This window comes from Argiope bruennichi, chromosome 3 (genome assembly GCF_947563725.1).
Source record: "Argiope bruennichi chromosome 3, qqArgBrue1.1, whole genome shotgun sequence".
Classification (NCBI taxonomy): domain Eukaryota; kingdom Metazoa; phylum Arthropoda; class Arachnida; order Araneae; family Araneidae; genus Argiope; species Argiope bruennichi.
Genome location: NC_079153.1, coordinates 32235947 through 32263568, shown reverse-complemented (window position 1 = coordinate 32263568; position 27622 = coordinate 32235947). Strand labels below are relative to the sequence as shown.

General features: G+C 30.2%; 1 protein-coding gene across 1 annotated transcript; it reads right to left on the bottom strand.

Moving 5' to 3' along the window:
• Nucleotides 1-27622, bottom strand: LOC129963843 (ileal sodium/bile acid cotransporter-like). The gene is made up of 3 exons (XM_056078418.1): nucleotides 26010-27622; nucleotides 4737-4908; nucleotides 1-1900 (listed from the first exon to the last, which is right to left on the bottom strand). Exons 1-3 carry the CDS (start codon nucleotides 26661-26663, stop codon nucleotides 1209-1211), a joined length of 1518 nt encoding a protein of 505 aa, XP_055934393.1. The 5' UTR covers nucleotides 26664-27622; the 3' UTR covers nucleotides 1-1208.

Here is a 27622-nt window from a genome sequence, read left to right as displayed (position 1 = left end):
TTTGAATCGGTAAACAAAAATACACAAATAAAGGCCCAAAAAAGGTTCATTCGTCATTTAAATCAACAAAATTGAATGTTCATCTACACATTCCATTAAAATTTTACATAATATATTTTAATAAATGACTTTTTAAAGTAATGCATAATATACAATAACATTTCAGTTCACACTTTTACTCAACCATTTTTAACTGCATTCAATTAAAAATGTGTTAAAAATCTGAAAGCATTGTAATAAACTGTTTAACAATTGTAAAAAATATTGATGAACTTGATACATAGGATAAAAAAGTGATATTAAGCAATCTATTATTACACTTTGTTCACTAATGAAATATTTTTTTAGATTTCTAAAATTAAAAAATTATTACAGACAGGTTTCAACAGGTGTTCATCAGTGAAAACATAATAAATCCGACATTTCATCCAAGTAATGTTTCTGGTTTATTTTAATTTATTAGCACAAAAGTCTTTAATTGTCTATACTGTGTCATTATTCTGCCTGTCTGCAATTGAAATAATTAAATCATCATGAATTAAATTATTCTAAAGTCAAAAGCTTGTCAAAATGATTCTTGAATGATGGTAAAAACAATATTAATCTAAAACCATGGGATAAAAAGCAAAATTTATCTAAATCAGAACACAAAATTCAAATATGAAATATTCTTAAATTCCAATTAAATTTCATTCAAGTTTTAGAATTTTAGTAAACAGTCATGTTATACCACAATTAAACAGTATTCAAGAAAAATATTGAACATCTGAATTTAAAAATGTATGAATGTATTTAACAATTTCTTATGTATCTGGAGTTTTTACTTTAAAGTTTTTGATTGTAAGCACAGTATAAAAGATTACATTTATAAAACTATTTTCATTTCAACTATTCAAGCATTTATCGAAATTGTATTATAGAACAAAAAACAATTAATTGTATTTCACAATTCAAAATATTTTTCACGTTTTTGCATAAATTTTCCTGATTGTGAGGGCCAAAGAAAGAATAATATCGAAAAAAATGCTTTCCTTTTAACCATTAATGCTTAAAATCTACGTCTTTAATAAAAAAAACAGCACAAAAATGCGAAATTTACATTAAATGCTCATACATTATCTAACAAATCACAAATCAAAATTGTACAAATATGTAAAAACATACAAAAACGATTAACTAAGTAACAATATCACATTAACACGTTTAAACTAAGATGATACACGAACAATTCTAACTTTATTATTCGGTGGTTCCAACACAACAGTTTCGCTATCATCCGGCGGATTAGTGTCCACTGCGAGGTACGCCTTGTGTATAGTATCTATCTCTGGTTTCTCGATTATTTCATCGTCTTCTTCACAACAAACCTTCATATTCTTGTAGACTCTGGTCAAGATAAGCAATGCCCACATAGGAAGTCCAGTCAACATCAACTGGGCGATGACAGGCACTGATGCTAAATCGGCTTCTGGTTGAGGAAGCGACAGTACAAGCATCACAAAAGCGACAGCTGGATTCTGGAATGCTGTCTCAATGGAGACAGCCATGATCTGAGACTTCTCTAGCCGGAACAGCCAGGCCATCAGAGCACCGAAGCTATACCCACCCCAAGCGATGCTGATTCCTGCCAAAACCACCTGCCATGTGAAGAGTTTAAAAACGAAACTATTGGCGTAGAGTCCGACGCAGATACCAACGAGGACACAGATGAGAGTAAAAGGTTTGATGATTTTCTGGGATATCTTGGACAGCCTTGGAGAGTATTGTTGGATCAAAAGACCAATTCCGACGGGAAAGGTAAGGATGACTAAGGAACCCGCAAGGTTGATATAAGGGATGGTGGCCTCATGGTCCCGGAAGAGAGAAGCGCCAAGAGTAAAGATCCATAATGGCATCATTGCTAAAGAAAATTATAAAATCAATTTATTCATTCTAATAAGACATTAAAAACAGTCTACAGCACATAAACATTATAAAAACCATGATTCTCTGATAATTGTTCCTCTCATAGGATCAAGACGCACATAACTATAGAAATAACAAAAAATTATTCTATTTTTAAAGTTGTAATGCAGTAAATCTCTTGTATTTTTAATATGATTTTGCTTGAAACATTTTAAAAAGTTTTTATAGCAATTTTAAACAATGAAATAAATAGCAAGGTGGAAAAATTTGAAGTAGGTATTAAGTATCTGACTTGTCAATATAATATGACAATACAATAAGATTAACAATAACAGAAAATATGTTGCAGTGAAAATTCGAAATCAGTCAAAACGCGAATTAACTAGGTAAAACGCGCTCTAACCAACAGCGCTGCGGAGAATCGTTTTCCCTGTTATTTCCGGTTTTAACCATTTAAAACTATATGAAAATCTAGATTTTTTGCTTGAGTAATTATAAAAATAAATAAGTATAAGAAAGTATAAATAAAAAAGTAAAATTAACAAAGTAAATACAATTAAAAAAATAATAAAGCAATTTTTTCTTCAATGACGGGTTATTTCCTCAAACGTTTTTACTTAGTATAGTTTAATAAAATAATTTTGGATAGATAGAAATACTGTCCAATAAATTAGCCAAAACGCAAATTAGCAACAAAACAAACAAATTAGCAAAATCTCCCAAGTGCTGTCAGTTAGAGTGCGTTTTACATGTTTAATTCGGGTTCTCCCTAAAGCTGTTAGTTAAAACGCGCTTTACCAAGTATATTCGGGTTTTGATTGATTTTGGGTGTTCACTGTAACATAAAATAAAATTAAACTATATTCCTGTGGTATCTGACACTTCATAATTACAATTTTGTGCGTATTTTAGAATACATGTTAATAACCTAACAATCAAAGAACTCCATATAAAATTTAAAGTAGATCTCAATACAATTTCATGTATTGAGATCGAATTTAAATACTACATACTGTAAATGTTGTAATGTTTTAATTTGTTAAATGTTTTAATGTTGCAGTGTATAGTATTATAACTATTTAGAGCTATAAATAAATGAACTTTTTTTTAACAAATAAGTTTCCCACAAAAAGTCTATTTCCGATTTTTTTTAAATTTGAAATAATCAAATCTAACTAATTAAATTCATCAAGTAGCTTCATGCATCATAAAATATTCAGCAAAACAATCACTTCATCGGTATTTTAAATTTAATATTTTGTATATTTTTTAAAGATATAAACAAACAAACTTTTATAAACAAATTTAAACGTTACGAAATACTTAGAAGATTAATTAGATTTCAGATTTGCTTACTTCAGTGATCGGCCTTGGAGACAGTTTTGATTTTAATTTCATGCTTTCGTTATTTTGCTTTGCAATTTGACTCATTCAATACAATGACTTATGGAAAACGATATAAAAAATAGCAAAGATAAAAACGATTTTTTTAAGTATAAAATATCAGCACTCAATTTATTTTATAAGTATTATTATTTAAACATTATTTTTTCTCATTCAAATTTTCTTAAATTGAAATGCGCAGTTAATGATGCGCTGAAAGGTAAAAGTAATTTCTTTTTCATATTTATCAAATGAAACCATAAAATTGAAAGAAAAGAAAAAAGCCCAAGCTGTCTTCTTGCGTCAAAGTCTTCAGTGGTTTAAAAGAATGAAAATTAAGGTGGTCATTTGGAAATTCGATAAAAAAAAAAGTAAGATGGTGATGTATTTCTAAACAAATACGACTTATAAATATGTTTAAAGAAGACAATACTCTAATCGAGTTAAATATTTTGCTGTAATTCAAATTTCATATTCAGCGAGTAATAAGATCTGGACCGGTTTTTGATCGATTCTGCAAGATTACTTTAGAATCAGAAACAATAAAACTTCTTCAAGGATTGATCCGCTTTTGAAATTTCCATGTTTTCGGAACAACACCAAAAATTTGCTTACAAATATGAACTTTAAAAGTTTATTCATGAAGTATATTAATTTTGTAAAAATGTCTATTATACCAGATCATGAGTGATAATTTTACAAAATTAACAAGTGAATACATTTTATTCTTGTTTCATGATGACATATAAAAGGAACAATCTTTGCGATAATGATTAATCTCAAAAATCCTAGTGGGTGCTCTTTCAACATTGTAGTAATAATATAATGAGCAGAGATGTATTTTAAATATTTAATTAACAAAGAAAAATAAAGACATCGTAACTAAAAGAAGTGCAAAATATCGATGTTGTTGACGAGCTTCATATGAAGCATACAAAACTACACCTTAAGACTGGTTAAAGATTTCAAAGTTCATATTCTATGAATGTCCTTCAGAGGAATTAAATAGAGTTCAAATATCCTCACTTCTTATTATGGACCAATGGAGACGAAATCGAGATCGTTTTTCATTTAATCAGTGGACATAATCATCGTTCAAGGCTATGACCACCTGCGGAATCATTGACCGAATTCACAGCTTATAACAGAATGCTGTTGGATTAGTTTCGATACTTGAACATTACCGACAGAAAAAAAAATTCAAATGAAACAGTTAAATTCCTCATTTTATTCGATGCATTCAAATTTTGTTCAATTTTTCATCATCACTTTGAATTTGTTTCTTGCATTCAAGCTTTCTATTGTAATCAGAAATAATGTTTCGTGGCATAATATTGGCATAAAATTCTCAACGATATGCTGTAAATAGCACTTAAACACTTGAAATCAACAAAATCATTACTTTTATAAAGTTAAATAAATAAATAAAAGAATAGTTAGGTACAGACCCAGTGCTGCAATGGTGCTGATGAAGGTCATAGTGACGCTGAGGTTGACATCGCCGTTGAAGAGCAGAGTCCAGAAGTTGCTCATAGAACCGCCAGGAGAGCACCCCAGAGTGAATAGCCCCAACCTCAAGCTGGCATCTTCCAGAAGCAACATACTGATGCCAAAAGAAGCCTAACAGAAGAAAATACGAGTGCTTAATGTAAGTGGTAACCTAAATAATAACAAGTTGTTACATAAACTACATGTGTCATATAAGTCACATGTCAGAAGTTGTCACATGTGGTAACCAAAAAAACCCGACAAGCCTTGAGGATACGTATAAATCTGAATAACTGGCAACAGCATTGGCGGGAACTAAGGCTGAGTCCTGAAAGCTATCACCGACTACGGTATAACCCCTCCCGTGGGAGGTATGTCCTGTTATTGGCAGAGGATGGCCGAACCCACACCATTTCTCATCCCACCTGGATAGTGAGAACCAATCATCATATCGAAAGCTTCTCATCCTCATGTCTGAGGGCGCCTCCCCCTGGTGGGGTGCAGTAACCTAAATAATGCCAGGCCATTTCATTCTTTATATATTTTTTTGTTCACAACATTTTTTGCTGTATTATTACCCTTCTATACTTCTTTTGTTACAGTATTTTATTAAGGTGGATTCCCTTTCTGGGGCAGCGGTCAATTTGCAACAATTGTAAGTAATCGGTTGAACTAACTCGTCAGCCATTTGAATGCTAAATGAAGAAGAATTAGTCTTGGCAAACCAGAAGGAGAATGTAAAATTAGTTATAAGTTGTTTCATCACAAATGTCATCCAGTTATTAAAGCACTGCGGTATCTCGATATTTAACAACTCAATCTATTTTAGTCTTATATTGTTTGTGATTTTATTATTTGTAATTTTTGTTCTTATTTAATTATTTTATTTGTATTTTTTATTCTTTGTATATTTATTCATACAGTAAAGCTTAATACTGAACATAGATGGCGCAGTATGCGCAAATGTATGTTTGGAATGTGGGGGAGGCGCACTTAAGCTTTTTTTGTAAACACTTGACCCTGAGAGTTGGTGTTAAACTGGTGCAAGCAGGCACCGCTCGCTCTTTTGTTAGCGGCAAAAAGAATCATTCGTTCGCTCTTTGTTAGCGGCAATTTCTATTTTTAAATGTAAATATTATGTGTTTCCTTATATGTGTCTAATCATCGTCCATGTGTGTGTGTGCGAAAATAAATAAGAAAAAGACAAGAAAGCATCTTTCCTTTGATTAAACAAACACAACCAGCTACATATTTCCAGCCTGGATTATTTAATTTAGAGAAATTTTTCGTTCCGAATATTCCCTGTACAATTTATGACAAAACGTATCAGGAGTGGAAGTAGAAGTCCGCCCCCACATCTCCATTAAATTTTTGTTTAGGATGCCTTCTCCTTACATTTTGTACTACTCCGATCTAGTCCGTTCTATTTCTGAGTTGTAATATTCATACACAGACAGACATAACTTCAAAAATAATATTTTCGCACACTGAGAAGTCTAAAATGCTACGACTCATACAGGGCGAATAAAATGGTAATTTCAATATTTTCTTTTTATTTCGTACATAATAAAATGAAAAAATGTCAGTTAATTATTGTTTTGTTTAATTTTTTGTTTTTATAAAAGAAATTCTTTTTTGCCAAGTGTACAGTTTTTGAATAAAAACGAATGAGATAAATAATTTCGAAATTTCGGTACTTTTCCTTCAGCGATGAACCTATTTCACATGTCCCCTTTCACTTCCGGAAGTTATGCAAGGTGAGCTATAGCTCCGTGCTCCGACTGCTCCGTGCGGCACAGCACCAACTCGTTTGCTTCAAAACCTAGTTCTTTTTTCTATTCGCTAGTCCGCGCCAATAAAATTGAAAGTTCCGAAAAATCGGGTCAATTGCTTCATTTCGATTTCAAAAAGATAAGAACCGTTGCCACACACACCTAAGTAGAGATGAATCCTTTCCAAGTAATTAATCTTTCTTTTTTTCTTTTTTTCCCTTTCTTTCTCCAATTCGAAATATACAAAAAAAAATGATCTTGAGATTTAAACGAATCCTTTACGTTTCGGACACTTCTTTCCAGTCCGTAAAATACATCTGTTAAATGATGTATCTCTCTTTCTTTAAAAAATATTTTCAGCTTAACAACTACAATTTGGTAAATATTCCTTGCACTAAATTTGCAGAATCTTATCAATTTTTGAATTAAATCCATTTGTGGGAAATTTGTCAGTCTGCTCAAATACGTCGAATGTGATAGCCATAAAAATAAAGAGCTAAATGGAAAAAATTCGGCTGTCTGACTGTACAAGTGCAAGTGTATCCACTCACTACTAAAAAACATAAATTTTGTTATGTTTAGTTATATTAACGTCCCCTTTTAAAGCAACACTAGGGCTATTTTGGGACTGACCTCGCAATTTTCAACAGCGGTCAGATGACGAGGAACAAAAACGTAAAGAGTAATATGGATAATATGGATTTAATAACAAAAGTGCAGATATTTAATCAATTTTTTTTATCAAATGCGTCAGAAGGTTAGCCATTTATTGGTCATACAGGTAAACATAATAACTAAAAAACACAGTAATTTAAATAAATGAAACTTGATATGTGATAATATTTCTAAAATTCTATTTCTGTGTCAAATTTTCATTATCTATCTGTCATCTATCGAAAAAAGAAGTCCAAAATGCATAATCGGTTTTCTTTTCATGCAATGCAACATAACTCTCGTATGAGAAACTGCGACGGGGGAAAAAAACCATTAGTGGCATTTACGCCTTGCCCGAGATTCTCAATTTTAAACGGGAAGAAACGAAGAATACCTTTATTATTAGAGAGCATGCAAGAAAATTTCGGGTTGACACCCCCTGTGCTTTATATTACGAAGAACACATAAAACAAAACTTTGTAATTAAGGCAAAAATGCCTTAACACTTAGCTGCCTTAACGTTGGTTTATCTACTTCTGTTCAAAGAATGCTGAAGAAAAATCAACATAAAAACATTATTCAGAGAAATCCGCATATAATTGATCAAACGTCCAGGATCCACCAGAATCATCCGAAATTTTGACTCATTGACCAGCATTTATTTATAAAATAATTTATAATTTTTTTTAAAAAGTTAATTCTATTTCTTTTTGAAATAGCAGTGTATAGTGAGTGTGTTGCGATTTTCTAATGAACGGTTTTAATATAATATTTTTAATCTACACAAACACAGTTACACTACAAAATTTACAAACACACATAGACAATTAGGTTAAAGAAAACAGTATGGCGGAGGGATTCCACCGTTTCTAACCGAAAACATTCGGCGTTAGCGCAAGGGTTGCGCATAGGAAAAAGTCGACCTCAGGATGTAGGTCTCCCGTTCAACTGCTTGTCTGTAAACGCCACAAGGGACTTCTGTAAAATGCCCACAAGGGGGCGCTCACTGCTCAAGGGGAAAAAGAAGTGCTAAAAGTGTATATTTTTCGCCATTTTAATTAGGGTTACTAACTTTCATTTTATATTTTCTCATATATCAAGTAAGTACTGTAATAGTCAATAAAATTCGACCTTGGGATTTTGATGAATCTGCACATTTCAGACTTCGCTAAATAAAATTTTAAAAAAATGGAATTATGTCTGTCTGTTATTTTGTCAAAGAACACAACAAATCAAAATTACTTTGAACTGAAAGAATGACAGTTAGTATACGATCTTTATAATAAATTTGTAGAATCTCGTCAAATTTTAAACAAGATTCTTTCATAGGATGTTTTTTGTGTCTCTCTGTCTGTATTTGTGCAAGAAAACACAATAACTACAAAGACAAAATCGATAAAGTTAGATCTGTAAAATTTGGTTCGCAGTTTTAGAATCTAATGTGTAGATAGATCTACATCAATATTCAACCAAATACATAAAAGAATTGACTGTCTGTTAATTAGTAAATTCAAATGCACACAAAAATAAAAGCTCAAAAATGCAACAACTGAAGTAAAATTTGGTAAGTGATCTTGTTACTTAAATTGTCCTGTTTCAAATTTTGAATCGTCAAAGGATTGACTATCTGTCGGTCAATACATTCGAATACATATAAACATAATTAAAAAAAACTCAGTGGTTTAGATAAATGAAATTTGGAATATGATCTTATTACTAAGATTTAACCCCCGGGGGGTACCACGATTTGAGGATGAAATGCTTCCGGTATGGTGGTTGGATATCGTCACCCGATGGGTACATAAATATGTGGAGAATCTGGCTTCTCCCATCGGTGACGGGACGTACTTCCTTCGGGAAGGGTTATACCGTGGTCGGTGATGGCCCTTAGCACTCAACCACAGTTCCCACCAATGTTGCTGTTGCGGTGGTCCAGTCATTCAGTATTCTTTATCCGTGAGTCTTCGGGCGTGTCGGAGAGTCAGTAATATGACTTATTACTAAGATTGTGGATCTAAATCAGATTTTGATTTCAATCTGTAAAAAAAAGGCCTCCAAATTGCTTACTCACTTTTTTTCGATACTACATATAAAACGCTCATGACAGCGCCGGCGTTATCTGACAGCGGTTCAAAATGACGAGGTTCGTTCCAAAATAGCCCTAATGTTGCTTCAAAACGGGACGTTAATGTAACTAAACTAAACATGACAGAGTTGGATTATCAAATAGGCTATATAAGTAATTGCCGAGGGCCCCCGATATTTTTTGCGGTATTTTCCGGTTATCTAATTTTATGCTTTCACTTGAATTATAACCATATATTCAAACATATTGTTACGGATCACCGCGTTCACTAGTGGGTGTATGGTGTGAAAACAAAAAGCAGAGGAGAGCGCATCCTCGAAGCTTCGCTTTACGGTCTCTCCAAAAGGCTGAAATTTTCACTGTCCCTCGCTTTAGCTGTATCCAGCTGCCGACTCACTACTCCACACACGACACGACGCTGCTTCTACAATAAACGCCAGGACTCGGCTCCCGGGAGGCGGAGCGTGAAGGTTCTGGGCGCATATTAGCTCCCATTGTATTCTCGAAGTTTCCAGCATTATCTATTTTGTCGCCAAATGGTCGTAAGCTCTGGGATCACTGGCTCGGCAACCTAGCAGCATTCAATGCCGATGATTGTAAATCGGTCTTTAAGGTGATAGAACTAACCGTGCTGGGAAGCAACTTTATAGGTTTGTAACAATATTCACATTAAAATCAAATTTGTTGCAAAGTTTGAAACATTATTCTTAAGATTATTTTTATGCTTTAAAAATCGCTTGCAAAGCAGTGTTTCTTTTTTTGCCGTTTTCTTACTGACTCACAAATAAAACTTTTGATAAATTTTGTATTTAGAATGCTTTAACAAATTAAACTGAGAAATTTTTTATTTAATTTTAGTATATGCGAAATATCAAAACCGGCTCTCTGAAAGTCAAACTCAATTAAATATTTTTTTTATTTAAACTTATCTTTATATGTTATTTAAAACTGCCTACATAAATTAAAATCAATTTTAAAAAATCCTATAGTTTTCGAAAGTTTGGCGAAGGAAAGGCAGTAGAGGGTTTGAATCTTGCAATGTCAAAAGACCCCACTAGATTTTTAATCCAGCTCCGTTTTCAAAATAACATTTAATTGATAATTAATGGATCAGATATCGTGCTGTAAATTAATTTAAAAAAATCCTTATATATTATATTTTTCTCTGAACAAGATATTATTTAGTTACCGATAATAGACCAATTTCTTGGGGAAAAAAATTTAATGTTCTCTTGTAGAAATTCTTCGAATAAACTTGTGACTAACGTTTTTACTATTTTTTTCCTTGCATTCTGAGTTTAAAATTAAATTAACGGTATCTTCTACCGAAGCCAACCATGTGTTAAAAGGGATAAAATATTTCCCCTTTCTCTGTTTTTTTTAATTGAATGTGATCTTTTAAAGAATATATAACTGAAGCCGTACAACGGTGTTTTTGTTTGAGAACAAAAAAAATTTCGGCCTTTTACTTTCGACCATTTTTACTTTACTAAGCAAACCATTGTTGTGCTAATTAGAAGAAGTCATAGTTGTGCTGTTTAATATCAGCGTCTTCTTGTTCTATAATAAAGAAATTCATAAACTTTTAAAATTCTGTAGCACTGTAATAAAGATAAAAAAAAAATACCATAAGAGCAATAAGATTTTTCAACTGAAAGTCAATACATACAAAATGGAGTATTAATAATTTTTAAACTTATTTACAGTTTAAATTAATATATTATATGTTTTGCATGCTTTCTAGAAAATTACCCATTTTCTTAAGCTTCAAACTATAGCTTGCAGAGCATCTTACAACTAAAATAATACTCCAAGCAATTTAGAATTCCGTCTTGTTTATTCTTTCAACATAACAGCTTATCTTACAAGCATTGCCAGATTTCAAAAGGTTTACAATGGATCATCAGCTATTATACAAAAAGTAAACGAAATAATATTAACAAAATATGTTTATTAAAGAAAAATTCAATTTGCTTTTACCTTTTAATAATATTTTAACAAAATAAAAATGGTAGCATTTATAAAATGTCTGAAAAGGAATCGTCTGCTAAATGTCTATTAACAAATTTAGATTATGATTTTAAACTTAATTACAGTTTAAATTAATATATTATATGTTTTGCATGCTTTCTAGAAAATTACCCGTTTTCTTAAGCTTCAAACTATAGCTTGCAGAGCATCTTAAATTCTTACAACTAAAATAATACTCCAAGCAATTTAGAATTCCGTTAGCTTGTTTATTCTTTCAACATAACAGCTTATCTTGCAAGCATTGTAAAAAAATATATAACGATATATTAAGTTTTATCTTCATTTATTTCAAGCATAAAACAGGTTCAAATTGCATCCTATTCTATATTTATTTTTAATATATAAAACAACTGAAAATCTACTTTATCAAAAATAAAAAAATAGGAATTAAAATTTAATCGCTTTGTTGGAAAATATGCCTGTGTTCATCTTCCTTCCTCCCCCCCCTTTTTGAATAGAAAACTAAGCAGTTTTTTTTAACTCATTAAACTTAAATATCTAAAGGCTGATCTCTATCTCGAACTGAAATGTTATCTAGCACAGTGTTCAAAATAAAAAAGTAAATAAAAAAAACGGAGGCAAAACAGAAAATAAAATAGATACCTGAAAAATAAAGACAAAAGCAAAATGTTAAAATATGTGCCACAGCATATCCATTTCACACATTCATCTCACATTCTAGTGTAAAAATTATATCACGAAAATATCGTGTTGTATCATTTATGGTACATGTACCATGATTTGAGAAACCCTGTTATAAAACTTTCACTCATTTTCTATTCCAATATGTTTTAAAATAAAAATAATGTACTGTACCAGCTGTGCATGCACCATGGTTTGAGAAACACTGTTATATAACCTTAGCTCTTTTTCTAATACACTATGTCTCAAATTAAAAATGACGTGTTGTACCGTTTTTGGTACATGCACCATGGTTTGTGAAACTCTGTTATAAATCATTCATTTATTTTCTAATTCAGTATGTTTCAAATTAAAGTTTTTGAAACTTCCCTAATGTCAATAAACATTTTTAATACCTTCATCAGTATTTAAAAAAATTCATACTTGACTTATGCATTTAACAAGTCAGAAAGAAGTCAGTCAAGATATAGAAAAAGTATCCTAGATTGTCTAGTTTTTATATTGTCTAGTAATAAATATAACAACTCTTTTACAGATTTAGTTCAAAATTCGAAACAGATGATTTGACATCTCTCGCCGGAGGGCTCCTCAAAATTGCAGACAGGAATTTTCCAGCATGGTGCTTGGTTCTCGCTTCCCTAATGAGAATATAATTGGTGTGAGGCTATCACCTACCAAAGATGGCACATGCCTCCGATGGGAATGCTCTTAGTGGTCCTTAGTAAACCATCATATTTTCCACCAATGCTGTTGTCATTCAGCTTATTCTGTGTGCCACAAAGCATGTTAGAACAACTGATTGTGATTACAGATAATATGATACACATTAAATACTAAAACTTTAAACATTTTAAAACTAAAATTAAATTTTGTCTCGTTCGTTTTGTAGTGATCATGTTTAATTGTACTCGGATAGGCAGTCACACTTATGGTGAATGAATATTGTTCAAAATTTGGCATAAATCTACAAATTTCTCGTTAGAATCACATGCCATATTTCATCTGTGTAGCTGAATACATTTATGATTTATCATGTTCATAGATAGATATTTAAGCTTAATTCCAACAACTAGTTTTTTGACAAAAAGATTTGAAGCTTGAATATTCATTAAAATCTCGAGTTCCTTTTTTCCCCCTAATATCTTCTCTTTGTTTGTTATACTTTTTATACGAGAAAGTAAAAATAGGGTGTGTTCTCCGCCCGATTATCTGATGTACACCCACGTATGGATGTCACCTCAATCATAAGTTTCAATCAGTAAGTTTGTGCCTATTGTTATGTTCGATTAACGTCAATAGAAATTCTTGACAACTAGCCAAAACTATCTTTCCCACGGTTGGCCTTTTTATTTAGTTATTGAATATTTTACAGCAATAAATTGGCCCAATTATAAAACAGCCAGAAGGCAGAGCATGCGCAGAAAGGGGCTCATTTATGTTTGCCATAATTTCATAAGATAGATTCAGACATTCCTTGCTTAACTATAAATTGCCGTTTTGGCGTCCCTAAATTTTTCTTTTTTACTGCGTATCGTATTAAACTGATGAGTATTTACATAGAGAAAGACGGTAAAATAGCCCAAAAAAAAAAAAGATCAACATACCAAAATTTGGAAAACTATAGAAAAGAAATGACAAATAAAATGAAAAAAAAAAACAAAAAAAAAAAAAAAACAGCCTCACATCAGAAAGAACAAAGAGCAAAAAAATGTCGGAATTGATAAGTGATCATTTTTTTCACGCCAAAATAACCGCCAAATTCTACAAAGTAATTTAAAGAAAGAAAAAAAATACAATATAGCGAAGTAGGGGGGAAAATAATACAACATAGCGGCATGTTGTTGCCCCGTCGGGACAATTACTTGCCATTCGACAGAACAGCACTTTTCAGCCTTTCTAAGCATGCGCTGTCTACTGGCCGAGTGTAGACCCGGTATTATGCCAAGTTAGAAATTTAAAAAAAAAACTATCTATCGAGCACTCTTCACTAAAATGCTTAGTTAATTTTTAGTTAATTCACCAATCTTTTAAAATGTACTTTGAATAACAACCGTGATTACTTTAGCGAAAATAGATCTGTTGCACGTTAAATCCGTCATGCCAAACGTCCCCCCGCTGGTGTGGTGTGGAGAGGGGGGTGTCGGCTCAGGTGTCGTCCTCGTCATCTGACCACGGTTCAAAATGACGAGGTCCGTCCCAAAATAGTCCTAGTGTTGCTTTACAACGGGACGTTAATATAACTAAACTAAACTTTCGCGAAAATAACTGCATTTAGTATTTTTATTAAATTGGCTGGCAACACGCTAGCGAATGACAGATTAATTTTAATAAATAAATTTCCGATGGCTAACCATTTATTTTCTTTTTTAAAATATCTGATTTTAAACTTTGATAATAAAAAAAGTCTGATTTTTGATAATATGCCTAAAGAATCGGAGAAAAATATCAAGTGTTTAGTATTTAGTTGAAAGGTTTCCAGGAATTGTAATAGAAAAATAAATGATGATATTTAATAATATATTTCCATTTTATTTGCACTGTATAGATATTGGCATCCGTCTATAAAGACGACTTGGGCAAACAATTTATGAAGTAATAATAAAAATCAAAAGATTTCATTCCAACAAGACACAGTATTGTCTTTGCTATTCACATTTAATTTTATGTCTTTGTTTTGATCTCCGCAAAATCAAAGTACTTTTTTTTTGTAAGCGTATATCCTTTTTTTTCTGCATGAAAGCAATGGTTATGTTTACTTTCTGACCGGGTGCGCTTTACAGATTTATAATTCCAAACTGACGGTGAATTATAAATCTCTAAACTACGTCAAACATAAAAATTTCAGTCATTGAATTCTATACGATTTTATGACATATCTTTATATCATATCTTTATTTATTTCAGTAGATTTATTGCAAACATCTACCTCGTAGCGCATTGAGTTTTCCATGCATTGATTGAATAGCATTGTTGAAATATTAACGTAGCCTTAACTAGACTTTTCTATAAAAACGTCTAGTGTTCCAGAAATTAGAATCAGATCTGATACTTGTTTTATTTCACTCCAAAACGGGCATTAAGTTTCATTTCCAAATGATGATTTATTTCTACATATCACATAAATCTGTATTTTCTCCAACTGACAACAGAAGTATGATGATATGCACAAAAGCGAAAAAATGTTTCTAACAAGATTTTTTTTTATAATTTCAAGACGAATTAAATTTCGAAAAATCAACATAATCACATGTGTTCACATTGAGTACAAGTAGCATAGGAATAACATAGGGAGAGTATAAAAACAAAAACGCACAACACACTTGAAAAAAATCAATATATTTTTATGTCTATTTTACTTTTCTGAATCAAATATGACGATGAAATAAATAATATTTTTTGTTCCTAGTCCCATTTATGCTAATTTCGAAACTGGAAAGCCAACATTTTTTTGAAATTCGCGAATTGTAACTAAAATTCCTGCTGAACAAATTGATTTCCTATGATTCTCAAGCTTCAAATCTAAATCATTTAAAAGAATAAGATTTAAATATAATGAAATTGCACTTTTTTTCTTCATTTATCAGCTAAAATTATGTAATACGAATTGAATATAAATATCTTAAATATCAGTCTTGAGAACCTCATGAAAGAACGTAATAGTGCATTTTTAAAGAAGCCTAGTTACCCTTCAATATTCTTAGATTCCCTTTAGAATTTAAGAGTGATGAGGTAAAGGATTGTTTTGAGACATTTATTTCTGGTGTGCAACTTTTAAATATGCACGCACTGTTTCTCGGGAATAAGAATGTCTTTAAATGTTTATGATTTCTCATACTTCTTTCAGGATTTCATAAAAAGATTTTTACACGAAAAAACAACAAACACATCCATTCTTTGAGTAACATCCCAAAGCCCTTTAAAATGAAAGGCCCCCAGGTGTTTTAATTTTATTTGAACATTTCTCTCTCTGTGGTGACCTTACATAACATTGTCTAGAGCTGTTCATTTCAGGTTTCATAAAAATTGCATATAATTACAATTTTTTTCGACTCTCTTTACCTATTTGTTGGGTACAAAAGGTTTGGTATAAAAATTAGTTTATGGTGAATTATATTACATTTATTAATTATACAAGGATTCATTTCAGAACAAATATATGATAGAAACATTCAAATAATTTTATTATTTTTATCAACTATCAAGCAAATTATAGTTTCTATCCACTTTCTCATTGTCTGATTAGATAAGGTACCTAAAACGGAGAGTATACATGAAAATACTGTAGGCTCTCTAATCCGTCCAGCAAGTTCGACGTACTTGCTCTAATATGTTATTTTGTGATGAATCATTCTTTCTGTTAAAACTTGAAAACTTCACCCTTTCAGTATATGATTTGTTTATTTAACGTGCTCCTACTGAACACCTTATTACAACATTTTTCTTCTTAACATGATGGCTCGTTTTCAATACGTACAAAAATGTATTGTTATATAATTCAGTGATGTCTATACCCAATTATTTGTATATCTATACCATATTTTAATCCTTAATATGTAGGTTCGTTTACCAGACATAGAAAAATGTATTATGATATAATTCAGTGTTGTTTATACAATCCTCTATAGTCTGGACATTCTCTATAATCCAACAGGTGCCCGCACCCATATATGTTGGATTAGGACGTGTAATGTATTTATAATTTTCTATTTTGTCTTCTATCTATTTGGATGACTTTACGATTTTCCGTGACCTCAAATGCCCCTTTGTTCTGACATGAAATAAAAGTTGTGGAAAATGTCATTACACATGCCTGTCCGTTTTGATTTTAACTTAACAAAGGAGGGCGTTTACTCATCTTTTTTGTACTTGTCTACGCCCTTGTCTGCTACGCCTGGCACGTAATACATCATAAGCGTGTTAAAATGTTTTTGATTAAATAGGGTTATTAACTGAAAAACTCAGCCTGAACCAAATAACAGTAATGGATTTCAGAGAAAGAAGACCAGGCCTAAGGCTGTTGAAGAGAGATTGCCTCAAACAAATTGATTAAAAAATTGTTATTAACTTAGTTATCTAAAACATAAATATGCAAAAAATACAAATGATAATAATGCTAAAATATTTCGATAATATTCTAATTATTAATATGATTATCTGTCATGAATATTATAAATCAAATGTCTGTTTCGATAATATTATATGAAAAATGAAATTCTGAGTCACAATTTGCATCATAAAATTAATTCAGGCGTCACAATAAATAAATATATGTAAACATATTTTAGCAGATGCCTGGCCGAGAAGAAGAAACTTTTGAAATTTTAAAATTTCTGATTTATTTCATTTCTGAGGAAAAATTTATAGAGATTAAAAGCGGTAAGAGATATAGATATGGCAGTCTACATCGCGACACAAAAGCAAAAGAGACCAAAAATTTTCCCCTCAGAGATTTTACAGTGGGATTTTTATAGGGATTTCTTTGACATGTGTAGATTTAGGAAAGAGAAACTTACCAGTCTTAAAAAGAATGTTGTAAATGTTAAGTATTTTTATCCCTTCACTCGGAGCATGGGAATCTGCTGAATTAGTAATTTTCTAAAACGCGTGTTGAAAGTAATTAAATAAATAGCGGAATTGGATCAGGAACTAAGAGAACATTTTATAATGAGATTAATATGGATTAAGTTACTGCAAAAATTAGGAAATTAATTAGGATTTAAATTAGATTAAGAAATAACATTGCATATATATATATATATATATATATATATATATATATATATATATATATGTATGTATGTATGTATGTGTGTGTGTGCATTTTTAAGTAGTAATTAAAATAAAATAATAAATATATATCATTAACACATTAATTAAGTTTTAAATCTCTAAAAAACAGTTAAGCTAAATAAACCGTTTTATTAAAAGTGTGACATCATGATGGGTATTGCATTGGGTCACAAAATGCCTAAATTTATAATCGTCTCCAAATGAACGTACTCGAAATATGTACTTTTCACAAAGAAATTACCACATTATTAAAGAAAAGTAAATTACAATAAAGAGAATACAATAAGGTAAATTACAATAATTCATTTAATTTTTTTCTTTGTAAAGGAATGAGATTTTAAAAGGTCACAAAGTTTGAATTAGAGAAAATTTTTTAATTTATTAATCATGTAAATAGAAAGGCTTTTGACTAAACTTAACTCAATATAAAAAGAAAAAAAATTCTCAAAGACATGAAATTGAACATGTAGGAAAAAAATCCGCTTTGAAACTATAACAAAGACGATCTGTTTGATCTATGGTTCTTTTCATTGGTATCTATCTCTCTTAAGTAACAGTCATAACGAATGATTTGATGAATCATCAACAAAGAATTTACTCAAAGTTCAAAAACCTCTAATTAAAAAACTTTTGGATTGACAAATTCTACATTCAGTTCAGCATCGAAGAAGAAGTAAGAGTCAGGGAAATATAATTTCGAAAGAATTCATCTATTCAATATGGTGTGCAATTTGTGACGCCCAACTGCAGATTTTTTACAAAATGCGATCGATAAAAATTCACTCATTCTTTTAAAAGTATCGATTTATATCTCTCCTTGTCTTTGCTTATGTATTCAGCTGATAAAAAAAATGCATTTATTTCAAGTCATATGACTCAAAAATATAATAGCACTGAAACCATAGTGCAATCAATAGAATGACAAGTCTTTGTACAGTAATAAATCTAGTTTTATGGTTGTGTCATTTTTGCTTTTTTTCATTTGTGTGCATAACGAATACAAACTATAAATGCATTAATTCAAATGCTTATTGCAGATATTGTCGAGTAATCTTACCTTTTTTGTTTGCTTAACAGATACATCAAATATGATTGCTTTTCAGATCGAAAATTTCCTGTTTATTCAAAAATGTAAATAAGTTTTTTTTAAATGTCGAAATGGAACTAAGAAAATAATATTCAACCAACAATTAACTGCAACTGCAGATGCAATTTTCCGTGTTCTGCAAGATAACTTGCATTTACCAAAATTTTACTTTGACAAATTGACGTTTAGTTCAGATAATCAGACATCTGGGGTTAATCGAATACTCCACAGTTTAGAAATTCAGAGCCAAATATGTACCAAATTAACTTAAAGGGTTCCCAGCATGTTCAAGTTTTTTTAGTAAAAAAAATACTTTTATAGGTATAATACCACTAGGATAAAACCCTTTATTGGTATAATCCTCTATGGGAAAAAATACCTTTATTGAAGCAAGATTTCTTCTAACAATAAAGTAGTGTGTGTGTTCAGAAATTTTTGTTGTTCCCTTCATTTTCATGTCTTTCACTGAAGTTGTTTAAAGTACAAAAAATAAATGCTGATTTAAAATAAAAAATTATTTGTTTGCATTCCATCCTTTGAAATTTACAAACATGTTAAATTTTTTTCTTTAGCTGTTCATTAAATGACAGTTTGTAAGCTGGTTTTTTCCAGTTCCAAATAATCTTGAGATTAAAAGACTATTTTTTTTTATTTTCACCTTCTAGATATTTTTTTCTTTGAAATTATATAATCTCTGTCAATAATAAATAATAAAAGAATCATATAAAAAACAGCTGATTTTCAGCGCAATCGTTTGAGAAGGAAGAAAATGATTTTTCATGAATTCACAGTAGAAGCCATCTTTTCATGTGCTACTGCGACATTGAATTTAAATGCGTAGAATTTGACAAATATGACATAAAATTCAAATAGCAACAAAAATAAAACAGCCATAACAGAATCGGATAATCATATAGTGTCCAGTTATATGAAAATTCACTATAACGAATGTGACATTTTTCTATTGTGATTCGTTATTTGTGATGGGATTAGAGACATATTTAAGGATCCGATGAAATTTTCGATTAGAAATATTTTAAATTGACAAATGTTTTTTGAGTTTATTTTTAACCAATTATAATATAATATAATGTCGAATAATAAATGCAGTTTATATTTCTCATGGCATTTTAAAACCCAATTTGAAAATTCAAAAATTCACATAGACTGTTTGTGAACATAAATAAATTATCGAGATACACAAAAACATTACATTTTTAAAATAATAATAACTTTTTAAAAAATATGAGAAAAATATAAAGCTAAAGACAAAATATCTTTAACGATTGTTACTGAGTTCCAAACGATTTCTTGATATGCCTTGGAATTTATTTTTGATTGAAGCGTTGCCAGCTAGAGAACAGTAATTTCTCTTTAGATTATTATTATCTATATTAAGGACTTCAGAATTCTTTGCTGTCCCTTTCATTTCGTGTCCTTTTCTATTTTCTAGAAGTAAATGGTTTAAATTACCAAAAAAATAATGCTAATTCCTGTTAAAACTTATTCGTTTGTTATTATATTTTGAAACTTTAGTATCATTTTAAATATTTTCATGTAACAGCTCTAAACAATACATTAAACCAGCTTTTTCCAGTTCTAAATAACCTTGAATTTGATTAATCGAGTTTTTTTATGCTGTTGTTGCTAGTTTCTTTCGTTTTCACCTTCAGATACTTTTTTCTTTGAAATTATATAATCTCTGTCAATAATAAATCTGCCAAAAAAATAATAAATAATAAAAGAATCATATTAGAAATAATTGATAAATGGTACAGTTTCTTGGGTCCAAATGTATGCAGTAAGTAAAGAGAAAAGTAATATTAATTATGCAACAGAACTGTGCGCAAATATAGATTTCAAGTTTTGTTCAGATCTTTAAAAAATATACTCAAAAATTCGATACTTTAGAAAGTATAATATCACGAGCTTTTAAAGTGAAATTACTCTAAAAAGTTACAGTGGTCCATTTTGCAAAGATTTTTTTCAAAGAATAAATGTAGCAATGCTTTGATGAAGACCTAGAATGTATTTTACAACACGAAATTGACTATTGAAAATTGAAATCTTGTTCATTCCTTTAAAGTGTTGTAAGAAATATAACTTAATATAAAAGATATTCGTGAGACGATATTATGTATTATTTCAGATCAGATCATTGTTTCAAAACCTTAAGCTTATACCTACAAATGAAAAATTTTCTCATTCACATAAACAGTGGACTTTTATATACTTTTGCAGACTGAAAAAGCTAAAAAAATATTTATACATAACAGTATTTCCTACCAAGGCAATAAGAAACAAATCATAAAGGCATTTAAAAATTTAGTACATTACGATTTACAAATATTTTGGAAGGAAAAAAAACTGTCAAATATTTTTTTATTTTATTATAAGTTGTGATTTTTAGTGCTGATTAATCGATACATTTTTTTATCGATGATCAGCAAATTCTTTAGTTTGTATTTAATTCGTATTAATTATTTGAGCTTCTTTTTACTTTGATTTATTTTTGAGATAATACAAGAAATTCATCATTTTTGATCGATCACTATTTTTTAAAAATAGTTTGATATAGTATATATCTATAAAGATTTTTTAAAAAACGTTTTACCGATTTTTTAAAAATAATTTTTTTAAAATAAATATAATATCCTTTTAAAAAAAGTTTCTGTAGAATTTAATTATATTTCACACCTGTCTTAATTTTGCTGCTTCCAACAAAATTTAAAAGAATTTGCTGAAATTTTTACTTTTAATTAATTTAAATTAATTCTGTAATTAATGAATTAATGCCATGGTATGCGCATATACTTCACGCAGTTAAGTAAACAACACTGCTTTTATAAAATTAATTTTATAAATACCCACTGAAGGCAAGGAAGATATAAACATGAATATGAACATCTCTCAAAAGAAATGTGCTGAACTTTTCCATCAAATCATCATTTTTTTTTTCATATTTTTTCAGAAATTAAATCAGAAATAATAAAATATGAATAGAATGCATAGATCGAAAAAATTTTATAATCAAAACTAAAATGACTTAAAAATTTGTTTACTGAAAAATTTCATTAAAATATAAAAACATTGCAATCTTTTTACCATGAGGCAGAATTTATACAATAATACCCAGGTAATCTGATAGGTACGCTTAAACATTTTAAACAGGAAAACAGTGCATAAAAAATTATGATTAAACGAGTCTTACAAGAACAGAGGCAAGTAGCCAGTTGCTTATGCACAGAAACTTGGTCAATAAACCACGTTTCTGTCCTACTTTATTGTAACTTATGACCAGATAAAATAACGGTCAAAATAAACTGGCTTTGTAGTATTACAGAAAATTAGCCAGCGCCCCAGGCCTTAACTGCTTCATAACCACTTCCTGTCCCAAATAGCGGTGCAGCTGACTTTCAAAAAGCAGATTTTTTTTTTTTTTTTTTTTTTCCCCTCTGTTCCTTTTTTTTTTTTTTTTTTTATTCTGTCTAGCACTCTCTTCCTCGTTTTGGGAACTCACGTGAGTTCATCAGTGAAAGTCAATCAAAGCGAAAGATGGCACGCTTTTTGAAGTTCGGGAAATCAAATTGTATGTCAAACACATCTATGTATTTAATTTATGCAAGGTTTTGTAAGATTTACCTATTTTCTGAACAATCGATAGGTGAAAGTATAACTTGTGCGCCATTCCCTTTTTTTTTTATAACAGCAGGAGATACAAAAATATCTAACTAAATTCATAATATAGATGGAAAAAATATTCTTATATAAATTAAATTTACAAAGGATATTTATGGTAATTAAATAATTTCCTTTATTTTAATAATTATTTTGAAATGAAAATGCATTTTACTCGGAATAAAATATGCACACTTAATTTCACAAATTTAAGACATAACTGTCTGTACCTGATTCTATCGCTTTTTTTAAATCAGATCTTTTTAATTACCCTTGAATGGAAAGAAATTCAAAACAAAGCATCTTGTTGTTAAACTTAAACTTGAGGTTAACTTCAATTAGTTTAATTTTATTTAAGATTTTTTTTAATACATAACTTATAAACTAAATGGAAAACTAAATACAGCCGAACTTCTCTATATATCGAACTTCAGGGAAAAATTCGATTTATCGAGATTCAATGTCAATATATAGAAATAAATATATTGCAAATCTTTCGTCATTTTCTTATTAAAAACAATGGTGCATAGTTATTTTAGAGGGTTGAAAAAAGACTTAAAGGAATAAAATTAGTTAAGAAATTTATTTAAAAGAATATAATTTGTAAACAGAACAGAAAAATAAATACAATCGAACTTTTATATATCGAATTTTAAGATCACAAAGGGGAAATTGGATTGATAGAAGTTTCGAAACACATGATTTCTAATATATAGAAATATTTCAAGCTTTGGGGCATTTTCTTATTAGAAACAACTATGCATCGTTATTTGAGGACTTAAAAAAATTAAATTTTCAATGAGATTTTTAAAAAAAATGTACAAATAACGATTTTCCAAATTTGTTGATATCTATTTTTCAAAATATCGTATTTTTTTGCAATAACATTATTTATAATTCCGCTTTCCACTTCTTTTATTGTTAAACTTCTGATTCACTAAGAATTCAGTTTAGAGACCATACAAACTCTTAAAAAAATCCGGAGCTAAATTGAATAAGGTTTTATCGTCTCAAGTTACGAAAGAGATTTGTAAAATAGAAGCTAAAAGTAACGTATGACTGACTCACAGGCACATATTGAATGCTTTTTCGTAAATTTCACAATATTACAGCCTTCCAAAAAATTTTATTGTTTCAAAAATCGATGAAACAATTTTTTTAAAAAATATTTTTTTTTTCATACTCCTGAAGAAAATTAACGATCCATTGTTGATTGCTTCAAAAATTTTGTTTTATATATAGAAATTTTTTTCGATAGTATAGAACTTGTTTTTCTATTGAAACTCAAGATTCCTAAAAGAGTTCAGAGTGCAGAGATTTTTGATGTGTGGAAGTTCATTTTATGGAGACTCCACTGCATATAAGTAAATAGTTTAACGGAATTTTTAATCAAATAAAAAATTAGGCATGACTTGAAACTGTAGCTTAATGAAATTCTTATGAAAATTATTCAAGAAATAAAATATTTATGACGGAAAGTATTGTTGAATCGATTTCTCCTATCGAATGAAAAGTTTCATTAGATAATTCTAAGAAGGAAGCCTGTAATCTTTCGTTAAGGTTATTTTTAATAAATTTGAGAAGGAAATGGTCCTGATTAGTGAAATAAGTCTTAAGACGCTTCCCCCAGAAAAGCAAAATCTCCTAATTAGTAGCCTAAATATAACAAATTAACTACGCTTGAAAAACGTTGCAACTAAAATCTGTAGGAAACAAGCTTCGGTCACGCTTTGCGATTCTTGAAGTGCAACTAATCTAATGCGATTCTTAATCTATTGCAGAAGAAAGGGATTAGTATGTGTGTCCATTTCAATATCTGTTGAAATAAGTATTGGTTGCAGAATAATGGAATATTGAAAAAATATTAATTTTTCAATGTCATCAGTGAGTTTTAAATTGCTAATGCAACCAATTCGTTGCATATAGGCGGTGCAATATTATAATCTCTAAAATTTCATAACCAACTTTTTTTTCCAGCGATATTTGAATTTTTTTATAGCATAAAAGCTGAACACGCTTTTAATAAGGTGCTTCTTCATTTTTTTTCTTAGCAAGAATTCACATGCATATATTTTTTTTATTATAATATATTTCATTGCAAAAAAAAAAAAAAAAAAGATGTATGAGGAAAGTTTTTAAGGACGTATAGAGAAAGTAAGTGGCGAAATATGACATTATTGTTTGGTCCTCACATGAAATTTTTTTTATAAAGTGCCATAAACACGTTATTTTTTTGTCCTCATGCAATCCCTAAGAATTGCAAGGGAAGTGCATCTATATCGCATAACACTCTTGGCCACATAATGCTGTGTAGCGAAAAAAATCATTATTGTAAAAGTCCCTTTTATTTAAAATTAAAAAAAAATTCATATGTTAATGTTAAAAAAATATAAAACAATTCCATCAAGAAGTCAACTTCAGATGATGTTATTTTAATTCTACTGCGCTTGACTAAATTAACAAGCACAGTACAATTAACAGCTAATATAGAATTGATTAAAGTAAAAAAATATTCATAGTATGTTTATTTTATATCATACTTGATGGTTTCATTATCGATTCGTTAACTGAGACCGGAAATCATGAAAAACAAAATAATTTCAGATAAATTTCAAGCTTGGCAGTTCTAAGTTATGGTTCCTATTAAAAAATGACAGAATATGAATATTAAATTTTTAAAAAATGCTCCTTAAGCATTTTTTTTTGTTAAAATTTAGATAAATTTAGACATATTTGCTTTTCGTTTTGAAGCAACACAAGAGGTAATTTAGAATCATTTAATTTTGGACCGTTGGTTCCTTGTTTCTGAGAAAGATGTTTCCAATGTCATCTGTGTTTGTTTGCAAATATTTCATATTTAAAATATCATATGATATATCTCAAGGGCGCCGTGCCTATTTAATATTGAAATCAATTATTCTTTTTGTTGCAAGAAAAAGTATGTAATGAGAGATAACAGCTTAAGACATTAAATTAGACATTAGTTAACAATCGCAGCTAACATTTTCATGTGACATGATATGTGAATTGGATTTACACTAGATGTTAGAATAATATGCAAAGAATATGACATTTTATGTGACATACTCTGCGATACTCCGACCTAATCATAGGCCATGCGGGAAACTGGTGGGACCGCTGAAAAGCAACCCCACCTACATTTTATGTGACATGACAATATAAAAATTATATGATAATATACAACATATTTTTATGACACGATAAATGAATTGGGTCTACTTTAAATATTAGAATAATATGCAAAGAATAATATAAAAATGAAAATTGGATTGTTATATAATGTATAATTTAATGTCTTATGCTGTGATCTCATAATTTTATAACTCAATTGTAAATGTTAATCTAACAATCTATCAGTCAAATAATAAAAAACATTTTATATTTCAATTTTAAATATTAATCTAATAAATTATCATTCGAATAATATGAAACATAAATTTTTAAATAAATACGTAAATGTTGTGATACTTACTAAAGGCATGAATAGAAACTGGCAAACAAATCCAATGGCAGGGCCTATAGGTTTCTTCAATACTTTTGCAATACACAGGAGATCTAGTTGGACACCCATATTGATGTAATTAAAAGCAACAAGTGCTGCCATAGCACCAGTTACAATATTAACTAATAATGATGGCGCCCTAATCACACTCACTGTCAAATCAAAATCCTTTGTCTTTTCCAACGGACTTGAAAAAGTCCTATTTCTTTTAGCAGCTGCACATCCTTTAACAGCTGCTCGAAGACTGACCCTAACTTTTGTAAAGCCAAGAAAAACCCCTTTAACAGTAAAAGAGAAATTCTTCGGTTCATGCCTGGATCTTATGCACTGGGGGTACGAATAATTCACAATTTCTAATATATTCGTATCTTCAGAAATCACTGTAACTCGATAATCACCGTGAAAATCCTGAAGAGACTCAGACAGCAAAGGATCGGTTGAATTCTCCCAGCTGATTCCAAATGAAACATGTCTTGTGTCTTCTTCAATAACAGCATTTAATTCTTGTGGATAGAAGTCAATTCTTGGAACAGAATGCACTGGCTTTGTTTGATGTGTTCCAACTTCGGCAGAACCATGAGCGCAAACAAAGAGAAAAACACAGAATAAAATTTGATTCAACATTTTGTGAGGATGAGAAAGTATGATAAATCAATAAATTCTTGGTTATCTATGAGAGCCAATCAGCATACTGTGTACATTAGAAAAATTATTTGTTATGTTAAACAAAAGCTGCAACATGTGCTTCATATGTATGATATACTTTAACTGAACAGGAGCTATGCTTTAACACTGCCGATTCCGACACAGCGCTAATGTGAAATGCAAATAGAACTAGCCTGAGCTACAGTCAGACGGCGTATATAATTCTTCTTTTTTCATTTATTTCCCACCGTGACGTGGTTCATGGCTGAAAACTGTGAATAATACCACTTTTGAATAGCTTCCAATAAACACTAATCCCGGCTTGAATACTCTTTCATAGAAAAATCTATGAAGTGTGAAGAGTTACTGTCGCACACTCAATCAACACTGAATAACTTCTTTGCATTTCATTGGTGGAAATTCTGCCCGTAAATGCATAACAAGGGCGGCAAAGGAAGGACACGCCGATTCGGAAAATTATTTGTTTCTGGTCATTTCACTCCACAAGATGACACACACAATAGAACAAACACTAGATGAGCAGCAACAAAAACAAAAACAACAATTGAATGTCAGTCACACACTTCCAGTTAAAACATTTCACATTCCTTATAAAAGCATATTTACCTCCAATTTTCTTGAAAAAAAAAGAGCCCACTCCTGTTTACATTTTTAAAGGTTGAAAGAATACAACTGATGCTATTTGGGGATTACGCGAGGAATTCTGGGATGCTGGCGGTTACTTCGGAAGTTGCGTTTGTTTGTGATAAGGATAAGTTGATTTTAATGCTTTGAGGGAAATAAAATATTTCAGTCCTTGCAGCTTGTAAATGAAAATGGGATCTCCAGGTCAGTGGTAGGAAAGTATTCCACGAGTTACTCCCAACAAACCGACCGCCAGCAACCGCCTGTATGCGTCTGAGAAAAGTTGAAAGCGG

What these genes read in the sequence shown, in the direction of transcription:
- LOC129963843 (XM_056078418.1), bottom strand. Translation starts at nt 26,663, where the DNA reads ATGTTGAATCAAATTTTATTCTGTGTTTTTCTCTTTGTTTGCGCTCAT. An exon ending in AGTTTCTATTCATGCCTTTA is followed by an intron (nt 4,909 to 26,009) that starts GTAAGTATCACA and finishes TTCTTCTGTTAG; the next exon opens with GCTTCTTTTGGCATCAGTAT. An exon ending in CAGCACCATTGCAGCACTGG is followed by an intron (nt 1,901 to 4,736) that starts GTCTGTACCTAA and finishes AATTTTCTTTAG; the next exon opens with CAATGATGCCATTATGGATC.